Source organism: Pristiophorus japonicus, chromosome 10, assembly GCF_044704955.1.
Source record: "Pristiophorus japonicus isolate sPriJap1 chromosome 10, sPriJap1.hap1, whole genome shotgun sequence".
Classification (NCBI taxonomy): Eukaryota; Metazoa; Chordata; class Chondrichthyes; family Pristiophoridae; genus Pristiophorus; species Pristiophorus japonicus.
In genome coordinates, this window is record NC_091986.1 from 172,189,130 (window position 1) to 172,212,277 (window position 23,148).

At 45.4% G+C, this 23,148-nt stretch overlaps 1 protein-coding gene across 2 annotated transcripts in view; it reads left to right on the forward strand.

The window, feature by feature from the left end:
• Positions 1–23,148, forward strand: part of fryb (furry homolog b (Drosophila)) — a 439,334-nt gene that overhangs the window by 234,162 nt on the left and 182,024 nt on the right. For both annotated transcript variants that reach the window (XM_070892324.1, XM_070892325.1), the window contains exons 28-30: positions 20,332–20,442; positions 21,640–21,794; positions 22,708–22,807. In XM_070892324.1, coding sequence (XP_070748425.1) covers positions 20,332–20,442; positions 21,640–21,794; positions 22,708–22,807 — 366 coding nt within the window. The remainder of the gene's footprint in view (positions 1–20,331; positions 20,443–21,639; positions 21,795–22,707; positions 22,808–23,148) is intronic.

Here is a 23,148-nt window from a genome sequence, read left to right on the forward strand (position 1 = left end):
GAACAGAAGGCTGGGATCGGAAGGCCACTATAGCAACATAGAAACATAGAAAATAGGTGCAGGAGTCGGCCATTCGGCCCTTCGAGCCTGCACCACCATTCAATAATATCATGGCTGATCCTTCACCTCAGTATCCCTTTCCTGCTTTCTCCCCATACCCCTTGATCCCTTTAGCCGTAAAGGCCATATCTAACTCCCTCTAGAATATATCCAATGAACTGGCATCAACAACTCTCTGCGGCAGGGAATTCCACAGGTTAACAACTCTCTGAGTGAAGAAGTTTCTCCTTATCTCAGTCCTAAATGGCCTACCCCTTATCCTAAGACTGTGTCCCCTGGTTCTGGACTTCCCCAACATCGGGAACATTCTTCCTGCATCTAATCTGTCCCCTCCCGTCAGAATCTTATACGTTTCTATGAGATCCCCTCTCATCCTTCTAAACTCCAGTGAATAAAGGCCCAGTTGATCTAGTCTCTCCTCATATGACAGTCCAACCATCCCTGGAATCAGTCTGGTGAACCTTCGCTGCACTCCCTCAATAGTAAGAACGTCCTTCCTCAGATTAGGAGACCAAAACTGAACACAATATTCCAGGTGAGGCCTCACCAAGGCCCTGTACAATTGCAGTAAGACCTCCCTGCTCCTATACTCAAATCCCCTAGCTATGAAGGCCAACATGCCATTTGCCTTCTTAACCGCCTGCTGTACCTGCATGCCAACTTTCAATAACTGATGAACCATGACACCCAGGTCTCGTTGCACCTCCGCTTTTCCTAATCTGCCGCCATTCAGATAATATTCTGCCTTCACGTTTTTGCCACCAAAGTGCATAGCCTCACATTTATCCACATTATACTGCATCTGCCATGCATTTGCCCACTCACCTAACCTGTCCAAGTCACCCTACAGCCGCTTAGCATCCTCCTCACAGCTCACACCGCCACCCAGTTTAGTATCATCTGCAAACTTGGAGATATTACACTCAATTCCTTTATCCAATCATTGATGTGTATTGTAAAGAGCTGGGGCCCCAGCACTGAGCCCTACGGCACTCCACTAGTCACTGCCTCCCATTCTGAAAAGGACCTGTTTATCCCGACTCTCTGCTTCCTGTCTGCCAACCAATTCTCTATCTATGCCAGTACATTACCCCCAATACCATGTGCTTTATTTTTGCACACCAATCTCTTATGTGGGACCTTGTCAAAGGCCTTTTGGAAGTCCAAATACAACACATCCACTGGTTCTCCCTTGTCCATTCTACTAGTTACATCCTCAAAAAATTCCAGAAGATTTGTCAAGCATGATTTTCCTTTCATAAATCCATGCTGACTTGGACCGATCCTGTCACTGTTTTCCAAATGCGCTGCTATTTCATCCTTAATAATTGGTTCCAACATTTTCCCCACTATTGATGTTCGGCTAACCGGTCTATAATTACCAGTTTTCTCTCTCCCTCCTTTTTTAAAAAGTGGTGTTACATTAGCTACCCTCCACTATGTTGGGAGGGTCGTAAGGCCGGGATCGGAGGAGGTTAGGATCAGGGTGGGGGGCGGTCAGCTGTCCGGGATCGGAAGAGGCCGGGATCGGGGCGGGTGGGGTGACGGTGATGGTTGGAAGGCCTGGATCGGAGGAGGCAGGGATCGGAGGCGTTCAGAATGCCAGGATCGGGCAGGCGAGGGTCGGAAGGCCAGGATCGGAGGGTGCTGTAAGGCCGCAGTAGGGGTTTGAAGATCGGGGGCTGGGGCTCGGAGGTCGAGGGCCGAGGGCCGTATGTTGGGCGGTGGGGGGGTGGCGTCAGATATCGAGGGAAAGGCACTTCCTCCTGGATCCAGCTATCCCTATCTTCATTTAGTTTCCGGCTTCCCCAAAGCCCGGGAAACCCAGCCTTCCAGAGTTAAATTTAAAATAATGCTTCAAAAAGAGGCATGCAGGCTCATTATAATTAGAGTGCCAGCTCGCCTTCTGGGAAGTGGGTGAGTTGGAGGTAGGTTGGGGATCGGATTCAGATATCTAACACTTTAACCTCCAACCCGACCCAAACCTATCTGATTTTCGGGGTTAAAATTCCCCATATCGTGTCAGTTAGTATATCTGTAATAAAGCTATAAAATGTTTCATCCTCAATTTACAATGGGTCTCAAGGTAATAAAGACATTAAAGCTAGCACAATATGTTTCAATCCCATGCATATTTCACAGGATCTTTGGTAGCATACATTTACCATTAATTTCAATATGCTGAACTAATCAATAACTTATTACTACTGACAATCTGCAACTAAATCTCACAATCATTTACATAAATGATACTTAAATTGCAGATAAAGGCAATAGATTTATAGTAATATTTCTTGCCAAGTATTCAGACATTTTACTACTTACTGATAATTTGTTATTATTTTCACACAATAGCGATTTATGGCCCTTCTAAATAAAACTGCCAGTTTAGTGCTAATTGTACCAAATAATATATAGTTTTGTGCTGCAGATTCATGTCCACTAGAGACTGGCTTCACACTGCCAAACACATTTTACATGAACCCTTACAGCTAGCAGAAACTATACTTTTATCGCATGAGTTTAGTCTGGATTCAAACCTAGATCCCAGAAGTGAATGGTTAGTGCACTAACCCACTTTGATACTACCTGTTTGGCACTCCCAATTCAAAAATATTACGTTGCATGAATCTGAAATATAGGCCTAGAAATTTGACTCTGACACGAACGGTGCCGTGTTTCTGCAGCCTCGGGTTAACGGCCGCCAAAAATGGTTGCGTCAGTGGGAGAGAAAAATTTGCGCTGGGGACTAAAGATGATTATCCCAGCACTAAACTGGCCTCCTGGTAACGTTAGTCCAGGCATCAGTCTCGATTGTGGTGTCCAGAAGAGGCATTGCAGTTTCCAACAGCCTCTGGAAGCGAGGTTATGGTTTTGCTAGGCATTGTGGGATATTAAAAGGGAAATGCATTGCATTTGCTCAAAAGAACGATGTTTTCTGGACTGATAAAAAAATTAAAATTAAAAAAAATGCAGTTCTCAGGCCTTACAGCTCCATTGTCTTTCCAAAAAAAAAAATTTACATTTGAAAAACGTTTCTAAATGGGAGGCTTCAGCTCTTAATTCCCTTCCGCACCTCAAAAAATGGTCAAAGTGGTTAGGCACTAACACAAATGGCTTAGCAAGCCAGGGAAAGGGCACCCAGGGGCTCGCACGCAGCACTCCAGCTTTTTGCAGGAGGTCAACATTGTAAGCGAGGTCCTGTACCCAAAAGGGCCAGGATACCCTCCAGAAAGAAAAATGTGGGATCACATCAGTGAGGCCATCACGGCCAGCAGTGTTGCAATCACCACCTGGCTCCAGTGCCCAAAGAAGCTTCATGACCTCAGACCATTGGTCAAGGTCAGTGAATGCATCTTCAAAAGCCGTCTCCTACCAACTGCACCACTAGCCACACACACTGCTCAATACACGATTCACCCCTCCAATCACACACCTCCCAACAATCTGCACCAATCATGAGGCACACCTCCCGTTCCTAGCTTTACCTCACCCTCTTGGAGGAGACGGTGCTGGCCATTCTTGGCAGGGGCATGGCTGAGCCCATGGCCAGAGGCGGGACTGAAAGGATACAAGATGCTGATATCCTCATGCGTTAACTTCCTTCTCACATGCATTTCTTGCTTTCCCACCCTCCTCACACCACAATGCCACCGTTGTGCCTTCCTCTTTTCACACACCCAAGAAATGCAGCCTGCCCAACCAGTGATTGACCAAGAAGAGGGAGTGTAGAGAGGAGAGGAGGAAGATTGATTTGACACTCCCACCAGCTCCTAAAGGTCGACCAGCCAGGCCATTTGGATTGTTCTCCACTGAAAATCAGTAACCATCCACCAGCCATGCTGTAGCCATTGGGGTAGCCCTGCATGACATCAGTAGGATAGGCAAAGGCACACACAGGACAGCCACAAAGGGAATGCATAAGGCTGATGAGATTATTTCTTGATATCATATTGGATGGATAGATGTATTATGTTGGATTGTAAACTTTGCTTTGTGGTAGCTTTTATTTCAGCATTATGGTCAAGATGACGATGTGATGGTCAGTAACAGAGGGAAAGTAAGGTGTGGGACAAATGTGGAAAGGGGAATTGGAGTTGTGGTCACTGGTAGCAGATGATTCCATTCGGATATCCCAGCCAGAAAGAAGCTGTCTGAGTTGCATCCTTCCTTCTGTTTCCTCCTCTTCTGTGTCGTCCTCCTCCCTCTGTGAGCAGATGCTGTAAATCTGAAATAAAAACATAGCCTGACATCGGTATGAGGAAAATGCTGGAATCAGTTATTAAAGATGTAGTAGCAGCACATTTGGAAAGCAGTGACAGGATCAGTCCAAGTCAGCATGGATTTATGAAAGGGAAATCATGCTTCACAAATCTTCTAGAATTTTTTGAGGATGTAACTAGTAGAGTGGATAAGGGAGAACCAGTGGATGTGGTGTATTTGGACTTTCAAAAGGCTTTTGACAAGGTCCCACATAAGGGATTAGTGTGCAAAATTAAAGCACATGGTATTGGGGGTAATGTATTGACGTGGATAGAGAACTGGTTGGCAGACAGGAAGCAAAGAGTGGGAATAAACGGGTCCTTTTCAGAATGGCAAGCAGTGACTAGTGGGGTACCGCAAGGTTCAGTGCTGGGACCCCAGCTATTTACAATATACATTAATGATTTGGATGAAGGAATTGAATGTAATATCTCCAAGTTTGCAGATGACATTAAGCTGGGTGGCAGTGTGAGCTGTGAGAAGGATGCTAAGAGGCTGCAGGGTGACTTGGACAGGTTAGGTGAGTGGGCAAATGCATGGCAGATGAAGTATAATGTGGATAAATGTGAGGTTATTCACTTTGGTGGCAAAAACAGGAAGGCAGATTATTATCTGAATGGTGACAGATTAATAAAATGGGAGGTGCAACGAGACCTGGGTGTCACGGTACATCAGTCATTGAAAGTAGGCATGCAGGTACAGCAGGCAGTAAAGAAAGTAAATGGCATGTTGGCCTTCATAGCGAGAGGATTTGAGTACAGGAGCAGGGAGGTCTTACTACAGTTGTACAGGGTCTTGGTGAGGCTACACCTTGAGTATTGTGTGCAGTTTTGTTCTCTTAGTCTGAGGAAGGACATTCTTGCTATTGAGGGAGTGCAGCGAAAGTTCACCAGACTAATTCCTGGGATGGCAGGACTGACATATGAAGAAAGACTGGATTGACTAGGCTTATATTCACTGGAATTTAGAAGAATGAGAAGGGATCTCAGAAGCAGATAAAATTCTGACGGGATTGGACAGATTAGATGCAGGAAGAATGTTCCTGATGCTGGGGAAGTCCAGAACCAGGGGTCACAGTCTAAGGATAAGGGGTAAACCACATAGGACGAGATGAGGAGAAAATTTTTCACCCAGAATTCTCTACCACAGAAAGTTGTTGAGTCCAGTTCGTTGGATATATTCAAAAGGGAGTTAGATGTGGCCCTTACGGCTAAAGGGATCAGGGGGTAAGGAGAAAAGGCAGAAGTGGAGTACTGAAGTTGCATGATCAACCATGATCATACAGAACGATGGTGCAGGCTCGAAGGACCGAATGGCCTGCTCCTGCACCTATTTTCTATGTTTCTAGAATGCTGGAAATACTCAGCAGATCAGACAGCATCACATCTGAGACGTGAACTCTATTTCTCTCTCCACGAAATTTTCCTGACTTGCTGAGTATTTCCAACATTTTCTGTCTTCTCAGAGGCCTTCCTTTACCATCTGAGGCCTTGCTAGCGCCCAGCAGCTCTCCCTGCACACTTAAAGAAACAGTTAACATGTATTGCAGCAAGCCACCACTTCAATAAAATCCAAAAAATCCAGTCCAAAGCTTAAATGCAATCTTACCTGAAAGATGTGTGTGCCCCTTCTAAAAGGTGCTAATAGCACCTCTGAGAGTCTGCTGAACGCTGAGTGTCCAGGGCAAGCTTAGGATCCAGCGCTGAACTCAGCGCTAAGGTCCAAGTTCACCGAGGTGATGTAAATCGCCATTGCTTTTACCGGCAGCATTGCCAGCCCTTGGAAAATGACAGGGCTCACCACCAGCGGCCACCATGTTTTCACTAAATTTGGACGGTAACGAATGGCGTAAAGTACCCGAATTTTTAGCCCATAATTCTTTATTCAGATGTCAGAAGCAAATGAAATTGTACATAAACTAACCAATCTCACTGATACAAAGTTATCTAAACAAATATTATTGAGACAATAATTTTTCAACTTATAAAAATGGTGGGCCCAAAATTCAGTACCGCTGGAAAGCTGGTGCTCCCCCCACCTTTTTGTGGCCATTCGCGCCAAAATGTTTTCGTGGCTGGGCCACCCCATATTCATCTCCAAAAGTGAACAAATGAGTTCCATCGCTAATGAACCCTCACAAAATTGGATTTTTCAGCGGTGTGGCTGTCTTAATTTGAGCGTTATCACCACTGAGAAATTCAGCATGCAGGTAAAGGTTTCTAACGAGCAGCTGCAAAAAGGCCAGGGTTTGCAGCAAGGCCCCGAGGGGCAGGGGGAAGGAGTCTGGAAGGATGGCTGGTGTAAGAGGTACAAGGAGAGCCAACAGGTTCATTGATATGGAGCTGGAGACACTGATGGATGGTGCGGAGGACAGAAGAAGAATATTGTTTCTTGACGTGGGGAGACCTGGCAGACCACCAGTAAATGCATGAGGGAGATTCCAGGGAAGGTGTCAGGCACCTCCATATATGTGAGGACGCACCCTCCCAGGAGGGTGCTGGTCAGTCTGCACCCAGCCCTTCCAGAGTGGCGATGGGTCGACGCCTCCTAGCTGTGGGGCGACGTGGATCCTCTTGCGCCTCCTCCTCCTCCTTAGGTGGTACTACTGGCTTGATCTCCAGCGGCTGTCCCCTCATGATGGCAGCAGACCATGACGTTGATGAAGACCTATTGAGGAGAGTACTGCAAGGTGTCACCAGAGTGGTCCAGGTACCGGAACCTCTGCTTAAGGATGCCTATGAACTACTCGATAATGCACCTGGTGGTACAATGAGCATCATTGTATGCATGCTCTGTCACTGTCCTGGGGTTCCACAGTGGCGTGAGCAGCCAAGTGGACAGAGGATATCCCTTGTCCCCAAGCAGCCAATCGCAATCCTGATTCGGGCTGGTGAAGACGATGGGCACACTGGTCTGGCGCAGAATGAACGAATCATGGCTGCTGCCTCCATTGCCCGCTGCCTGTCTGCACGGTGCTGACAGCGACGCCTTCTCCTACACGCCTCCCTGCTTCTGAGCAGTTGTACCAGGTGTCGCCCTCCCAACACTCCTCCCATCCTCAGGGTGAACCCTGCCAAGCAGGTCTTTGCAGCCCACAGGACTCCACTAAAGAGTCATATCTGAAAATTGTACAAACGTATGTGCAAACCTCTGAGCAGCACTCAGCAGGTTGAATTGAGCCAAAATAATGAATAAAACTATTAAAAGATAAATACAGTGGCTACTGTAATCTTAAATAAAAACACTAATAATTAATAAAACTATTAAAAGATAAATACAGTAGATGCTGTAATCTTAACTAAAAATACTAAAATTAATAAAACTATTTCCCTACCAAAGAGTCCCGATTGCGGCAACACTCCAGCGGTGTCCCGTTCGAGCACTGACTGGAATACCTCGCAGGGGCACTGCTGGGAAAAGACTTACCTTTTTGCAGCTGAAAATCCCTGTCCTGGTGCCTGCATACTGCAGAGCTCTCTGCTGGAATGTCACCTTTACAGCAGCTTCACCACGCCGTTTCCGGCGGAAGTGCACACCGCTCAAATCCCGCCCCCCCCCACCCGAGCTGAATATGGCTCAGGGTGGAAAATCATCCGACCACGGCGGCCGATCGATTTTTTCCGTCGCCCACCCAAACTCCACGGTAGCCGTCCCTTCGGGGACAGTGAATTTCGGCCCCGGTATATCTAAAACAAATTTCCTGTAAGTAACATGTTTCTATTATACATCAGTTATTGCACTCAGTATATCAAGGGGAATTTTAACTCCCTCTGCCTAGTTGAAACTGTACAAAGGGTCAATTTCGCGCTTCATTCCCACCCCATGCCGATTTCAACAGCACTTTTTTGGGCGGCTCCATGTGCCCACCTGAATCAGGAGGTGGCCCCATACATTTCAGTAAATCCTATCACGCAAATAGGAGTCCCTTGGCATTTTAACTGCCAACTGAGGAGGGCAGCCACTGAATGGGTGGAAAGAGACATCTGATCAGCAAGATATAAAATTGTCTTGAGTCATCTGTCGCTCCTGGTGGACCGTCAGCTTGCCCAGCTGGCTTCTCATCCAGGAAAGTTTCCTCTTCTGTCTCACACTTCAATGAATAGAATAAAGAATCAAAGGAACTCTGCAAGAACACAAAATTCCAGAGCCTGCAGTCTGCAGTCTCATAATTGGCATAAGCATGAATTCACTTATTGTTTCCTCAAAAGCAGTAGCTTCATGATTGACCTGTATATACATTCCACGTTTGCTTAACAAGCATTTGCTGGATAAGTTAGATGGGCCGGATCCAGATTTCACCCCAAACTCAAACATAGGGGCGAGAAGTTTGGTTGTGTAGTGCCTCATTTAGCGCCCCAGAGGGACATTAATGCGTCTCAAATGGCGTATGTCCGGCCACGCAGGTTGTAGTGCCCCGCCGGAAATTTTGGTTCAGGTTTACCAGCAGCGCAAAACACTAGCGCCTCGCAGTCTAACTTCAGTCAGATCATGACATCAGTACACGGGCAACTACCCGCTAGTGCCCTGCTCGCAAAATTAAGTGTCTCTGCCTCATTTAATGTCCGACGCTGAAAACACTGGAGAAAACAGGTGGTCCCACCTTCTTTAGGCAATACCTGGAGGCTATTTGAAGGGAGGAGCAACCAGATTTATCAGAGGTCACAGTGAATGCAAAGTTTCGACAGAGCACAGTGTGTGAACCTCTTCCTTTACAGTGGCAAATTTATCTGACCTTACAGGTTCCTAGCAACTTCAGTTTGATAATTGAACGGGTGCATTACTAGCACGCCAGCGTCGCCTTCTACACGCTCTTGTTCGACGGCATCAAGATAGAAGGGCTGTTGGCCATGTTGGTCCATGACTGAGGAGATCCATAGACGTCGGAACAGGAGGTCTTACACTCCACAGGTTTACTGAGAGCAATGCTCATATCTCGATATGTCGGAGGAGCAGTGTGTCAGAAGGCTGCGCTTCCGCAAGGAGATCCTCACAGAGATATGCCATCTCCTGCAGCTAGACCTGCAGCCTGACATCAGCACCAGGACTGCGCTGCCCATTGCAGTGAAGGTCACTGTGGCGCTGACCTTCTATGCCTCCAGCTCCTTCCTGGCTGCATCAGGGGACATATGCAGCGTCTCTCAATTTGCTGCACATCACTGCATCCGCGACATAACACAGGCTTTGTACAGACGGAGAATGGAGTTCATAACATTCCCAATGAGCAGGGATAAACAGTGAGTGGTCATGTGGGTTTGCAAGGTTAGCAGCAGGTAGATGGTTCAAGGAGCTATTGACTGCACACACGTGGCCTTGCAAGTACCATTCCAGAATGCCGAGGTCATCCAAAACTGAAAGGGATACCACGCCCTGAATGTGCAACTTCTGTGCGATCACACGCAGTGCATCCTCACAGTGAAGGCCCGCTATCTTGGTAGCACACATGATGCGTTCATCCCGCGTGAAAGCAATGTGCCACGAATGTTTGAGCCACCATGAGAAGGGTGTGGCTGGCTGCTCGGGGACAAAGGATATGGCCTAGCCACCTGGCTACTGCCCCTGCTTTGCAATCCCACCACCTAAGCGGAGCATCGCTACAACGACAGCCATGTGGTCACCCGTAACATAATCGAGCAGACAATAGGGGTGCTGAAGGAGCATTTCTGATGCCTGGACCGCTCTGGAGGCAACCTTCAATACTGCCTTCAACAGATGTCGCTATTTATTGTGGTGTGCTGCATGCTGCAAAACTTGGCTATAATGAGCACCCAGGCATTGCTAGTGGGGATTGTAGCCCCACCTCAGGCGAAGGAGGAAAAAGAGGAGCCTGGCGAGGCCCAGAATGGCCAGCCAGATGAGGAGGAGGAGGAACAGCAGCTACGGAGGAGGCACCGTGGCAATGCTGCTGCTGCGAGGGCCACATGTCAGAATGAAGGAAGCTGACAGATGCAGCTGATAGTGACCGGGCTATGTGCTACGATAATGGCACATCTCGGTGAAATCACACATTAATACACAAGACGGCAACGCAAATGGTCAAATGAACATTTTATTACCTGCATCAAAATTCTCACCTCAAACAGCATACCGATAATCCCTCGCCATCAACGAATAAAAAATGTAACAAATGCCCCTTGAAACAGCATAACACACAATCAACTTCAGCAATATGTGTACAAACGCCCCGGCCATTTGTAATTCCACACCAGCTTCAATGTGCCATATTAGGCCCAAACCCGTACACCAATAGAAGGCATCAAACAACAGCAACAATATATTTACAATGATATTTACAGAATGAGGACATCTGTCCATGGTGGCCAATGGTCATTGAGACTTGCTCAGTGCTTTGCCATCCCTTTCTTAACCCCCCTTTTCACACCTACTGCTCCTCCTTAATGGGACCGCAGTGCCTGCAGCAAGGCTGCTTTAAGGCAGCTGTATTTGTAAGGCAGACACGACAAATGGCCTAGCAGGACGTCCTGGACCAGCTCTGGGCCTGGAAGGCCCGACTGCAGACTGCACCGCCTCAGCATTGGCGGCAACTGTCTGGGATGGCTGGGGTATAGACCGCAGCAGATGCAAAGATGGATTGGCAGTGGTGGGAGCTGGAATGCTGTCATCTTGAGCAAGGACAGTACCTTCCATTTCCAGCAACCCACTGCTACTCCCCCGGGGCAGAGCCTCAGCATCCGGAGCAATCTGTGCGATTGCTGGCCTGCTTCGGCACCGTCATAGAGGGGATAGCAGCAGTCAGTGTTTACATGGCATCACTCTGAGACTGACTCACAGCACATGGAGTCTAAAATGCAGTAATCTGAGAGTTGATGCCAGCAACCAGTGACTGCATCACATCACTAAGGTCAACCATGGCACATGCCATCACTTCTGGGACTCCACTGTCGCTCATTGAGCTAATTTCCCTCTAGAGCCGGTCAAGGATGGACTCGATGGGCTGCTGAGAGGCACGTTCAATGCTTGAGGTGGCCTCTGCCAACCTCAGAGCAAGTGCGTGCATGCTCTGCGGGACCCTTTCCAATGCACCCATAAGCTCGCGGTGCATTACCATGGACTCCCTTGACATAGCGTCCAAGGCCAGGTCCATATCTGAGTGTCTGTGAACAGAACTCATAGGCCGACTCACTTGCTGGGGAGCTGGCCCCCAAGCTTCCCCTCATGCTGGGCGTTGCTGCAGGCCACTGGGGCCAGGAGCCTCAGGCTCGTCAAAGCCCAGGAATGGCATGTCTTCGACCATGGTATCCCCACTCGGTGCAGCTGATGGAGGATGCTGCTCTGTTGCAAGACTTTTGTCCCCTTCCTCCTCATCTCCCCCGTTGTTCGATGTGGATGGCTCATGGGCAGGCTGCTGCACTTCTGGCTCATCATCTGTCAGCATAAAGCAACAGAACTGTGGTTAGCAGCAGAGAGGAAGGATGTGGCTTTGAACATTTATATGTAAATTGGATACGGCATGTGGTATCAAGGGTAAAGGGTCTCATATAAAACGCAAAGGGCATTAACATACCATCACTGTCCCCAGGGGGCTTGGCTTCGCCGACTGCTACTGCACCAACTAGTGTGCCCATGAGGACATACACTTGCACCTCCACCTCTGTGAGGTCCCACATGTCAGGCTCCCCTCCTCCGGTGTGCCTCTGTTCATGCCTGTTGTGTGTCAGTTTCGACTGCATTAACAAACACAAGAAGGTATGAGTGAGTGTGCAGCTCAACGTGTGCCACATGTGCCTTCCATAGTTAAATAGCTGCTACTGTATGGAAGTGTGCAGATCTCCATTTGAATTTGCGGGGCTGCGCAGAGTGCCTGTGTGAATGGTGGGATTAGGTGACAATCATCTAAGATGATAGATGAGGCTGAACTGTTGCGAACGCATATCAAGAGTGAAACGGTAGTGTGAGGAGGGGTCAGGCTGAGTAGGGAAGAAGAAGATCAGTGACCATTGAATGGCCAGGGCATGGCTGCTGACCCTATTGAGGTCGTTGAACTTCTTCAGACATTGTGTTGCAGTACTGGCCACCGTGTTACAGGTGGAGATGTGCTGGACCACCTTCCTCCATAGGCTCCTGAAGATTCTAGGAGCAGTCCTCCTTCCACTGGAAGATTGCAGCACATTTCACCGCCTCTCCGCTGCTTCCATTAATGCATCGATGGCCGAGAAGCGGTGGGCACGCTGGCAACCCTCTTCCTCTTCCATTTTCCCACTCTGAGCAGACTGAGAAGTTGGAACTGCACATGTGCATATCTTACCGCGCCTTTAAGAATTGGCTGTCCACGGGATGTATAGCGGCCTTCACAGCAAGCGCATTCCTTCTGGAAATTTTAGGTTTCACCGTCCTAAGGGAATTGTGCAACGACTGATTTAGCGCTTCCTTTCCCTCTTGGGGTGCAGAAACCTAATTTTGTGGTAGGTGGCGCAAACTTTCAGGGGGCACAATAGTTACCACCCCGACAGGATTAATTCATCAAAATGGGCGATACCGAATTTCTAGTCCAAGGTGCTGGCAAAGTATGGATGGTGGGTCCATAAGCTCTGAAAAGAGCAAGGGCCTAACTCACTCAAAAGACCAATCTGGCTCCCCTTTCCCCAGGCACCAACAGACCCACCCCACATCACTGGCAACCCTTATTGCAAAGGATATGTAGGATGTAGCTAAAATCTGAAGTGACTGATGCATTGTTCAGACCAAAAGGCCCCATCGAGACCAAGGAAAAGAGGAGTTGTTTGGGGTCGAAACTGAATATTGTTGCACCTATTTTATTATGGAAAGAAATCATAGAATCATAGAAATTTGCAGCACAGAAGAAGGCCATTCGACCCATTATGTCCGTGCCGGCCGACAAAGAGCTACCCAGCCTAATCCCACTTTCCAACTCTTGGTCCGTAGCCTCAGGTGCATATCCAAGTACTTTTTAAATGTTATGAGGGTTTCTACCTCTACTACCCTTTCAGGCAGTGAGTTCCAGACCCCCACCACTTTCTGGGTGGAAACATTTCTCCTCAAATTCCCTCTAAACCTCCTACCACTTGCTTTAAATCTATGCGCCATGGTTATTGACCCCTCTGCTAAAGGGAATAGATCCTTCCTATCCACTCTATCTAGGCCCCTCATAATTTTATACTCCTCAATTAGGTCTCCCCTCAGTGTCCTCTGTTCCAAAGAAAACAACCCCAGCATATCCAATCTTTCCTCATGGCTAAAATTCTCCAGTCCAGGCAACATCCTCGTAAATCTTCTCTATACCCTCTCTAATACAATCACGTCTTTCCTGGTGTGGTGACCAGAACTGCATGCAGTACTCTAGCTGTGGCTTAACTAATGTTTTATACAGTTCAAGAATATCCTCCCTGCTCTTATATTCTAAACCTAGGCTAATAAAGGCAGGTATCTCGTATGCCTTCTTAACCACCTTATCTACCTGCCTTGATACCTTCAGGGATGTGTGGACATGCACTCCAAGGTCCCTCTGTTCCTCTACACTTCTCAGTGTGCTGCATTTATTGTGTATTCCCTTGCCTTGTTAGCCCTCCCCAAATGCATTATCTCACACTTCTCCGATTGAATTCCATTTGTCACTGTTCTGCCCACCTGACCAGCTCATTGATATCTTCCTGCAGTCTTCAGCTTTGTTCTTCATTATCAACCACATGGCCAATTTTTCTATCATCTACAAACTTCTTAATCATACCCCCTACATTCAAGTCTAAATCATTGATATATACCATGAAAAGCAAGGGACCTAGTACTGAGCCTTGTGGAACCCCACTGGAAACGGCTTTCCAGTCACAAAAACACCCATCGATCATTACGCTTTGATTCCTGCTTCTGAGCCAATTTTGGATCCAACTTGCCATCTTGCCTTGAATCCCCTGGGCTTTTACTTCTGTGACCAGTCTGCCATGTGGGGCCTTATCAAAAGCCGAGCTAAAATTCAAATAGACTACATCAAACGCACTACTCTCATCGACCCTCTTTTTTATCGCCTCAAAAAATTAATTCAAGACACGACTTTCCCATAACATATCCATGCTGACTGTCTTTGATTAATCCGTGCCTTTCTAAATGAAGATTTATCCTGTCCTTAGACTGGCCTGTAATTACTTGGTCTATCCCTTTCTCCCTTTTTAAACAACGGTACAACGTTAGCAGTTCTCCAGTCCTCCAGCACCACACTTGCAGCCAGAGAGGTTTGGAATATGATGATCAGAGCCTCTGCTATTTCCTCTCTTGCTTCTCTTAACAGCTTGGGATACATTTTATCCAGACCTGGGGATTTATCCACTTTTAATTATGTTAAACCCCTTAATATTTCCTCTATTTATTTAATCTAATATTTCACACTCCTCCTCCCTGATTGCAATGTCTGCATTGTCCCTCTTTTTTTTGTTGAAAATTTACACGAAGTATTCATTAAGAACCATACCCACGTCCTCCTCCTCCACACACAGGTTACCTTTATGGTCCCTAATAGGCCCTACTCTTTCTTTAGTTATCCTCTTGTGCTTAATGTATTTATGAAACATCTTTGGGTTTTCCTAGATTTTACTTGACAATATGTTTTCATGCTGTCTCTTTGCTTTCCTAATTTCCTTTTTAATTTCACCTCTGTACTTCCTATACTCCTCTAGGGATCCTGCAGTATTGAGCCCTCGGTATCTGTCATAAGCTTCCATTTTTTTCTTTATCCTACCCTGCATGCCCCTTGACATCCAGATTTGTTAGTCCCACCCTTTTTCTTTAAGGGGACATACTTGCTCTGAACCCTCACTATCTCCTCCTTGAATGCCTCCTCCCATTGCTCTGACACTAATTTACCTTCAAGCAGTTGTTTCCAGTCCACTTTGGCTAATCACATCTCATCTTAGTAAAATTAGCTTTTCCCCAATTGGGAACTTTTATTCCTGGTCTATCTTTGTCCTTTTCCATACCTACCCTAAATCTAACTGAATTATGTTCACTACCACCAAAATACTTTCCCACTGAAACCCCTTCCACCTGCCCAGCTTCATTTGCTAAACATAGAAACAAAGAAACATAGAAAATAGGTGTAGGAGTAGGCCATTTGGCCCTTCGAGCTTGCAGCACCATTCAATGGCTGATCATTCCCTCAGTACCCCTTTCCTGCTTTCTCTCCATACCCCTTTATCCCTGTAAGGGCCATATCTAACTCCCTCTTGAATATATCCAATGAACTGGCATCAACAACTCTCTGCGGCAGGGAATTCTACAGGTTAACAACTCTCTGAGTGAAGAAGTTTTTCCTTTTCTCAGTCCTAAATGGCCTACCCTTTATCCTTAGACTATGTCCCCTGGTTCTGGACTTCCCCAATCTCGGGAACATTCTGCCCACATCTAACCTGTCCCGTCCCGTCAGAATCTTATATGTTTCTATGAAATCCCCTCTCATCCTTCTAAATTCCAATGTATAAAGGCCCAGTTGATCCAGTCTCTCCTCATATGTCAGTCCAGCCATCCCAGGAATCAGTCTGGTGAACCTTTGCTGCACTCCCTCAATAGCAAGAACGTCCTTCCTCAGATTAGGAGACCAAAACTGAACACAATATTCCAGGTGAGGCCTCACCAAGGCCCTGTACACCTTCAGTAAGACCTCCCTGCTCCTATACTCAAATCCCCTTGCTATGAAGGCCAACGTACCATTTGCCTTCTTCACTGCCTGCTGTACCTGTATGCCAACTTTCAATGACTGATGAATCATGACACCCAGGTCTCGTTGCACCTCCCCTTTTTCGAATCTGCCGCCAATCAGATAATATTCTATTTTCGTGTTTTTTCCCCGAAAGTGGATAACCTCACATTTATCCACATTATACTGCATCTGCCTTGCATTTGCCCATTCACCAAACCTGTCCAAGTCACCCTCCAGCCTCTTAGCGTCCCCCTCACAGTTCACATCGCCACCCAGTTTAGTGTCATCTGCAAACTTGGAGATATTACACTCAATTCCTTCATCTAAATCATTGATGTATATTGTAAATAGCTGGGGTCCCAGGAGCTCTGCAGTACTCCACTAGTCACTGCCTGCCATTCTGAAAAGGACCCGTTTATCCTGACTCTCTGCTTCCTGTCTGCCAACCAGTTCTCTATCCATGTCAGTATATTACCCCTAATACCATGTGCTTTGATTTTGCACACCAACCTCTTGTGTGGGACCTTGTCAAAAGCCTTTTGAAAGTCCAAATACACCATATCAACTGGTTCTCCCTTGTCCACTCTACTAGTTACATCCTCAACAAATTCCAGAAGATTTGTCAAGCATGATTTCCCCTTCATAAATCCATGCTGACTTGGACCGATCCTGTCACTGCTTTCCAAATGCGTTGCTATTTCATCCTTAATAATTGATTCCAACATTTTCCCCACCACTGATGTCAGGCTAACCGATCTATAATTACCTGCTTTCTCTCTCCCTCCCTTTTTGAAAAGTGGTGTTACATTAGCTACCCTCCAGTCCATAGGAACTGATCCAGAGTCGATAGACTGTTGGAAAATGATCACCAATGCATCCACTATTTCTAGGGCCACTTCCTTAAGTACTCTGGGATGCAGACTATCAGGCCCCAGGGATTTATCGGCCTTCAATCCCATCAATTTCCCGGCTGATAAGGATCCTTCAGTTCCTCCTTCTCACTAGACCCTTCCGAAAGGTTATTTATGTCTTCCTTCATGAAGACAGAACCAAAGTATTTGTTTAATTGGTCTGCCATTTTTTTGTTCTCCATTATAAATTAACCTGAATCCGACTGCAAGGGACCTATGTTTGTCTTCACTAATCTTTTTCTCTTCACATATCTATAGAAGCTTTTGCAGTCAGCTTTTATGTTCCCAGCAAGCTTCTTCTCGTACTCTATTTTCCCCCTCTTAAAGAAACCCTTTGTCCTCCTCTGCTGAATTCTAAATTTCTCCCAGTCCTCGGGTTTGCTGCTTTTTCTGGCCAATTTATATGCCTCTTCCTTGGATTTGACACTATCCTTAATTTCCCTTGTTAGCCACGGTTGAGCCACCTTCCTCATTTTATTTTTACTCCAGACAGGGATGTACAATTGCTGAAGTTCATCCATTTGATCTTTAAATGTTTGCCATTGCCTATCCACCGTCAACCCTTTAAGTATCATTCGCCAGTCTATTCTAGCCAATTCACGCCTCAAACGATCGAAGTTACCTTTCCTTAAGTTCAGGACCCGAGTCTCTGAATTAACTGTGTCACTCTCCATCTTAATAAAGAATTCTACCATGTTATGGTCACTCTTCTCCAAGGGGCCTCGCACAACAAGGTTGCTAATTAGTCCTTTCTCATTACACATCACCCAGTCTAGGATGGTCAGCTCACTAGTTGGTTCCTCGACATATTGGTCTAGAAAACCATCCCTAATACACTCCAGGAAATCCTCCACCACCGCAGTGCTACCAGTTTGGTTAGCCCAATCAATATGTAGATTAAAGTCACCCATGATAACTGCTGTAACCTTATTGCATGCATCCCTAATTTCTTGTTTGATGCTGTCCCTAACCTCACTACTACTGTTTGATGGTCTGCACACAACTCCCACCAGCGTTTTCTGCCCTTTGGTATTCCGTAGCTCCACCCATACCGATTCCACATCATCCAAGCTAATGTCCTTTCTTACTATTGCATTAATTTCCTCTTTCGCCAGCAATGTCATCCCGCCTTCTTTTCCTTTCTGTCTATCCTTCCTCAATGTTGAATACCCCTGGATGTTGAGTTCCCAGCCTTGGTCAATCTGGAGCCATGTCTCCGTGATGCCAATTACATCATACCCGTTAACTGCTATTTGCGTAATTAATTCGTCCACCTTATTCTGAATACTCCTTGCATTGAGGCACAGAGCCTTCAGGTTTGTCTTTCTAACACACTTTGCCTCTTTAGAATTTTGCTATAATGTGGCCCTTTTGCATTTTGCCTTAGGTTTCTCTGCCCTCCACTCTTACTTTTCTTCTTTCTATCTTTTGCTTCTGTCCCCATTCTACTTCCCTCTGTCTCCCTGCCTAGGTTCCCATCCCCCTGCTATATTAGTTTAACTCCTCCCCAACAGCACTAGCAAACACTCCCCCTAGGACATTGGTTCCGATTCTGGCCAGGTGCAGACCGTCCGATTTGTACTGGTCCCATCTCCCCCAGAACCGGTTCCAATGTCCCAGGAATTTGAATTCCTCCCTTCTGCACCACTCCTCAAAACATGTATTCATCTGAGCTATCCTGCAATGCCTACTCTGACTAGCACGTGGCACTGGTAGCAATCCTGAGATTACTACTTTTGAGGTCCTACTTTTTAATTTAGCTCCTAGCTCCCTAAATTCGTCTCGTAGGACCTCATCCCATTTTTTACCTGTATCGTTGGCTGTTCACCCTCCCTTTTCAGAATGCCCTGCACCCACTCTGAGACATCCTTGACCCTTGCATCAGGGAGGCAACATATCACCCTGGAGTCTCGTTTGCGGCCGCAGAAACATCTATCTATTCCCCTTACAATTGAATCCCCTATCACTATAGCTCTCCCACTCTTTTTCCTGCCCTCCTGTGCAGCAGAGCCACCCACGGTGCTGTAAACTTGGCTGCTGCTGCCCTCCCCTGATGAGTGATCCCCCCCAACAGTACCCAAAGCGGTGTATCTGTTTTGCAGGGGGATGACTGCATGGGACCCCTGCACTACCTTCCTTGCACTGTTCTTCCTGTTGGTCACCCATTCCCTATCTGGCTGTGTACCCTTTACCTGTGGTAAGACCAACTCACTAAACGTGCTATTCACGTCATTCTCAGCATTGTTGATGCTCCAGAATGAATCCACCCGCAGCTCCAGTGCCACAATGCGGTCCGTCAGGAGCTGCAGGCGGATGCACTTCCCGCACACATAGTCGTCAGGGACATCGGAAGCATCCCTAACTTCCCACAGAAAGAAAAAGAAAAACTACTCACCAATCACCAGCCAATCACTTACCCCCTTGTCTGTGACGTTACCTTTTGATTTCTTTCTACTTTTTTGCCTTCTCACCCTGCTGCAGCTGCACCAGCTGGGCTATATAGGCCTCCCGACGTTGCTCCTCGATCTCCCGCCTCTCCGACTGCCTCACGAACTCCCCGCTGGCCTTTATCGGCCTCCCGACATTGCTCCTCGATCTCCCGCCTCTCCGACTGCCTCACGAACTCCCCGCTGGCCTTTATAGGCCTCCCGACGTTGCTCCTCGATCTCCCGCCTCTCTGACTGCCTCACAAACTCCCCGTTGGCCTTTATCGGCCTCCCGACGTTGCTCTTCGATCTCCTGCCTCTCCGACTGCCTCACAAACTCCCCGCTGACCTTTATAGGCTTCCCGATGTTGCTCCTCGATCTCCCGCCTCTCCGAAAACTGCCCTCTCTCTTGTTGGGCTTGCTACATACTGGCTAAAAAAGTTCACCTGAATACATTTTAAGAATTCTACTCCCTCTATAATTTTCACACTAATTTTCTATCCCAGTTAATATTAAGGTTGTTGAAATCGCCTACTATTACTGCCCTATTGTTTATGAGCCAAAAATGAAAGCAACAATAACCAATTTAGAAGTGCAGAAGCCTACGCTCAGTCTGCATGGAAGTTTGCGCCACTGCACTCTGGCAACAACCTGAAATAATCACAGGCTTATTTCAATATTGAAATGAGGCTCCTGACTGGCATTTTTGGATCTAGGGCAGCCTAAACGGTGGTCTTTAAAGGGACCGCTGGTGGCCGCTGAAAAAAGATGCAAAAACATTGCTTCCTGGCTCTGTGCAGCTGAAGCATAACTTCCTCCCCTTTATTTTCCTGGGGATTTCTGTCATTCTCCTATTGGAGTTACGGAAGGAGGCCAACAGAACTCGAAAAAATATCGAGATCAAAATGTCTACATATAATTGAAACTATTACCGTAAAATATTTTGTAATTGAGCTAGGTTTGTCATATGTTAAAATACTTTTTCTGTTTATTATTATTATTTCTTAGGCAATGTCAGCTGTACTGTGCTGTGGCCCAGTGTTTGATAATGTAGGTCTCTCTCCAGATGGTTACCTTTATAAATGGCTGGATAATATTTTGGCATGTCATGATCTACGGGTAAGGAAATTATCAGGTAATTTCTTAGTAATAAAGATTGTTGTTGAAGATTCATATTCCTTCAGTTTAGAACTTCATTATTTTCTCCTCAGTCTTATACAACATCCAGATATGTACAAGAGAAGTTAAGCACTCTATTGAACATATTTGACTTTTAATAGACACATTTGGTGCCATCGACTGTACATATTTACCTTGTGGAGTCATAGATATAGTGATTTACCTGGTTCCTGGCACCTCTTCCCAACACCTTGAAATTCTATATGAGTCAAGTGGGAACTTTCCAAAGACAAATTGGACAGATTAAAGGTGACAAATTTAATTTATTCAACAAACAATTTAAAAAGAATTCCAAAACCGTGGATGGTAGAAAAGATTTTTATTCAGGATTATTTTTATTACATCAGTACCATCAGAGAAATCTAACAATTATTTCTATGCAATATTTCTGTGAGTTTTGAATGTAAATTTGCCAGTTGTATTCTGTAATTATATTGAAGCAGTACTTTGAACTGTACCAACACACAAGGCTTATATAAAACATAATACAATTCTACCTGTACTGGTAAAATATACCTATTTGAATCACCTGTTAAAATTTGCAATTGGCATTTGCACAGGATACTATTTGTGTGCATCTGGGTTCTTTAGAAGTCAATGTTAACAGTAAAAGCTTCATAATAATGAATAGTCTGTTTTGGAATGTTATCTTAATATAGTCATATCGCTTTTATATTTTATGTTGCAAAATAAAAAAGCTATCTAAATGTTTTGGCTTTACAAAATCATTTTCTAATATGACCTTTCAAATTTGATTTTGTTTAAGCACATAAGGTTAAAAGTTGAAGCATGTATAGACTTCCTCTATTTAAACAATCAGTTGTTAACATGCAGACCTTGCATAAACATTTGTTTTACAGAAAGGCTAACCTAGGAACATCTGCACACTCAAGACTGATTAATTAAGCATTATTTATTTGAGTACATATGAATATGCCTGGAAATTACAATATGTAATATTATCATATGTACACTTCCTAAGTCCATTATTTTAATGGAGTTGTTTGTTCAAAATAGCGCACAAAGGAATTTAATAAAACAATTTTAAGCATTTACAGAATAATATGTAATAGTGTAACTTGCGGGCCACAGTAAGAAGCTTCTCACAATGTTGCTGCATTTTTTTTGATATTGTAGGTCCATCAGCTTGGGTGTGAAGTTGTGATATTACTGCTGGAACTAAATCCAGATCAAGTAAATCTTTTCAATTGGGCTGTAGATCGCTGCTATACAGGATCTCATCAGTTGGCATCCGGGTGTTTCAAAGCCATTGCTACTGTATGTGGAAGCAGGTAATCAACTTCAAATTGCTAGGCACTGTCCAGCAGATGTTATGGAAGATACTATCAGATCTGGTATTTGTGATTTCTTACTGTCACATCTTGATCTTAAAACCTTTTGTGCTATTTGTATAGTCACTTATCTGTTTTCACAATCTGCCAGCTAGATAAATATTGATAGCTTTGCGTGACAGATACTGTAGATAGATTTTCACTTTTGAGTAGCTAACCAGTGGAGCGTGCCAGCCGCCTGCCCTTCAAGTGGGCGAGGAGGCCTGAGCCATTTTGAGCTTGGGCCTCATTTAAGTCTCGTCAGCAGGTACTAACAGATGTCCTACTGCAGTTTGCCAGCTGTAGGCTGGTGCAATATTTGATGGCTTGAACACTACACCGGCCCACAGGTAGGTCCAGGGAATCAGGGGAGATGAATGCAGAGGGTGGTGGGTGGTGGGGGGCTGGTGACTCCGGAAACCTCTGCTCCTCCTGGCTGCATAAAAGTATAACCCAGAAACTATTCTGGACCATTAAACACCTCTCCCGATTTTCATTGCCATTGACTTCAATAGAACGAAAATCAGGAAAGGTGTTTAACAGGTGCCCAAGCTGATATTGTGCATTTTCATCTATTGTCGAAAGACAAAATGACACCCAATATGTTAGCAAACTTATATAATTAATGAATGTAATAAGTAAGTATGTAGTATTAGGAAATTTTAAAAACCTGCAACAAGGTTTATCGGTGTTAAAATGTAGACTGATCCAAGGTTATACACAGTTATATTTGACATTTCCCAGATTTACTCAGTATAAAAAGAAAATGAATGCTGATTTTTTTATTTATTAATCTGGTAAGGTTGAGATTGTGTCTAACAGTCAGCTAGCATACTTACAGTGAGTTGTGAAATGTTTTCATTTTTCTTCATAGGAACTATCCATGTGATATAGTGACACTGCTGAACCTGGTGCTTTTTAAAGCTTCTGATACAGACAGGGATATTTATGAAATCTCAATGCAGCTCTTGCAGGTATAAAGTAACCTATGTAAAATGTAGTAGAATTTTAACTAAATACTGAAACAAGGTATTCCTTATTCATTAAGCAACTCTACCCTAATGATCTCAGCATGCTCACTTTGAGTGCCTTTATTAATTATTCTTTTCCATAATGTGTTTATAAAGATCTGTGCTATTTCTTTACATTAGTTACAAGTTTGTTTCATACTCCATCTTAGCTTGCCTTGCCTCTTTTTTTGTTTCTCTTTGTAGATTACAATATTTCCCATGATGCTTTGACACAAAATTCAGCTTTGTTGTATGTTTCTTTTTTAAACCCCTACCCTTTTATACCCCCCTTTCATGTAAACTCC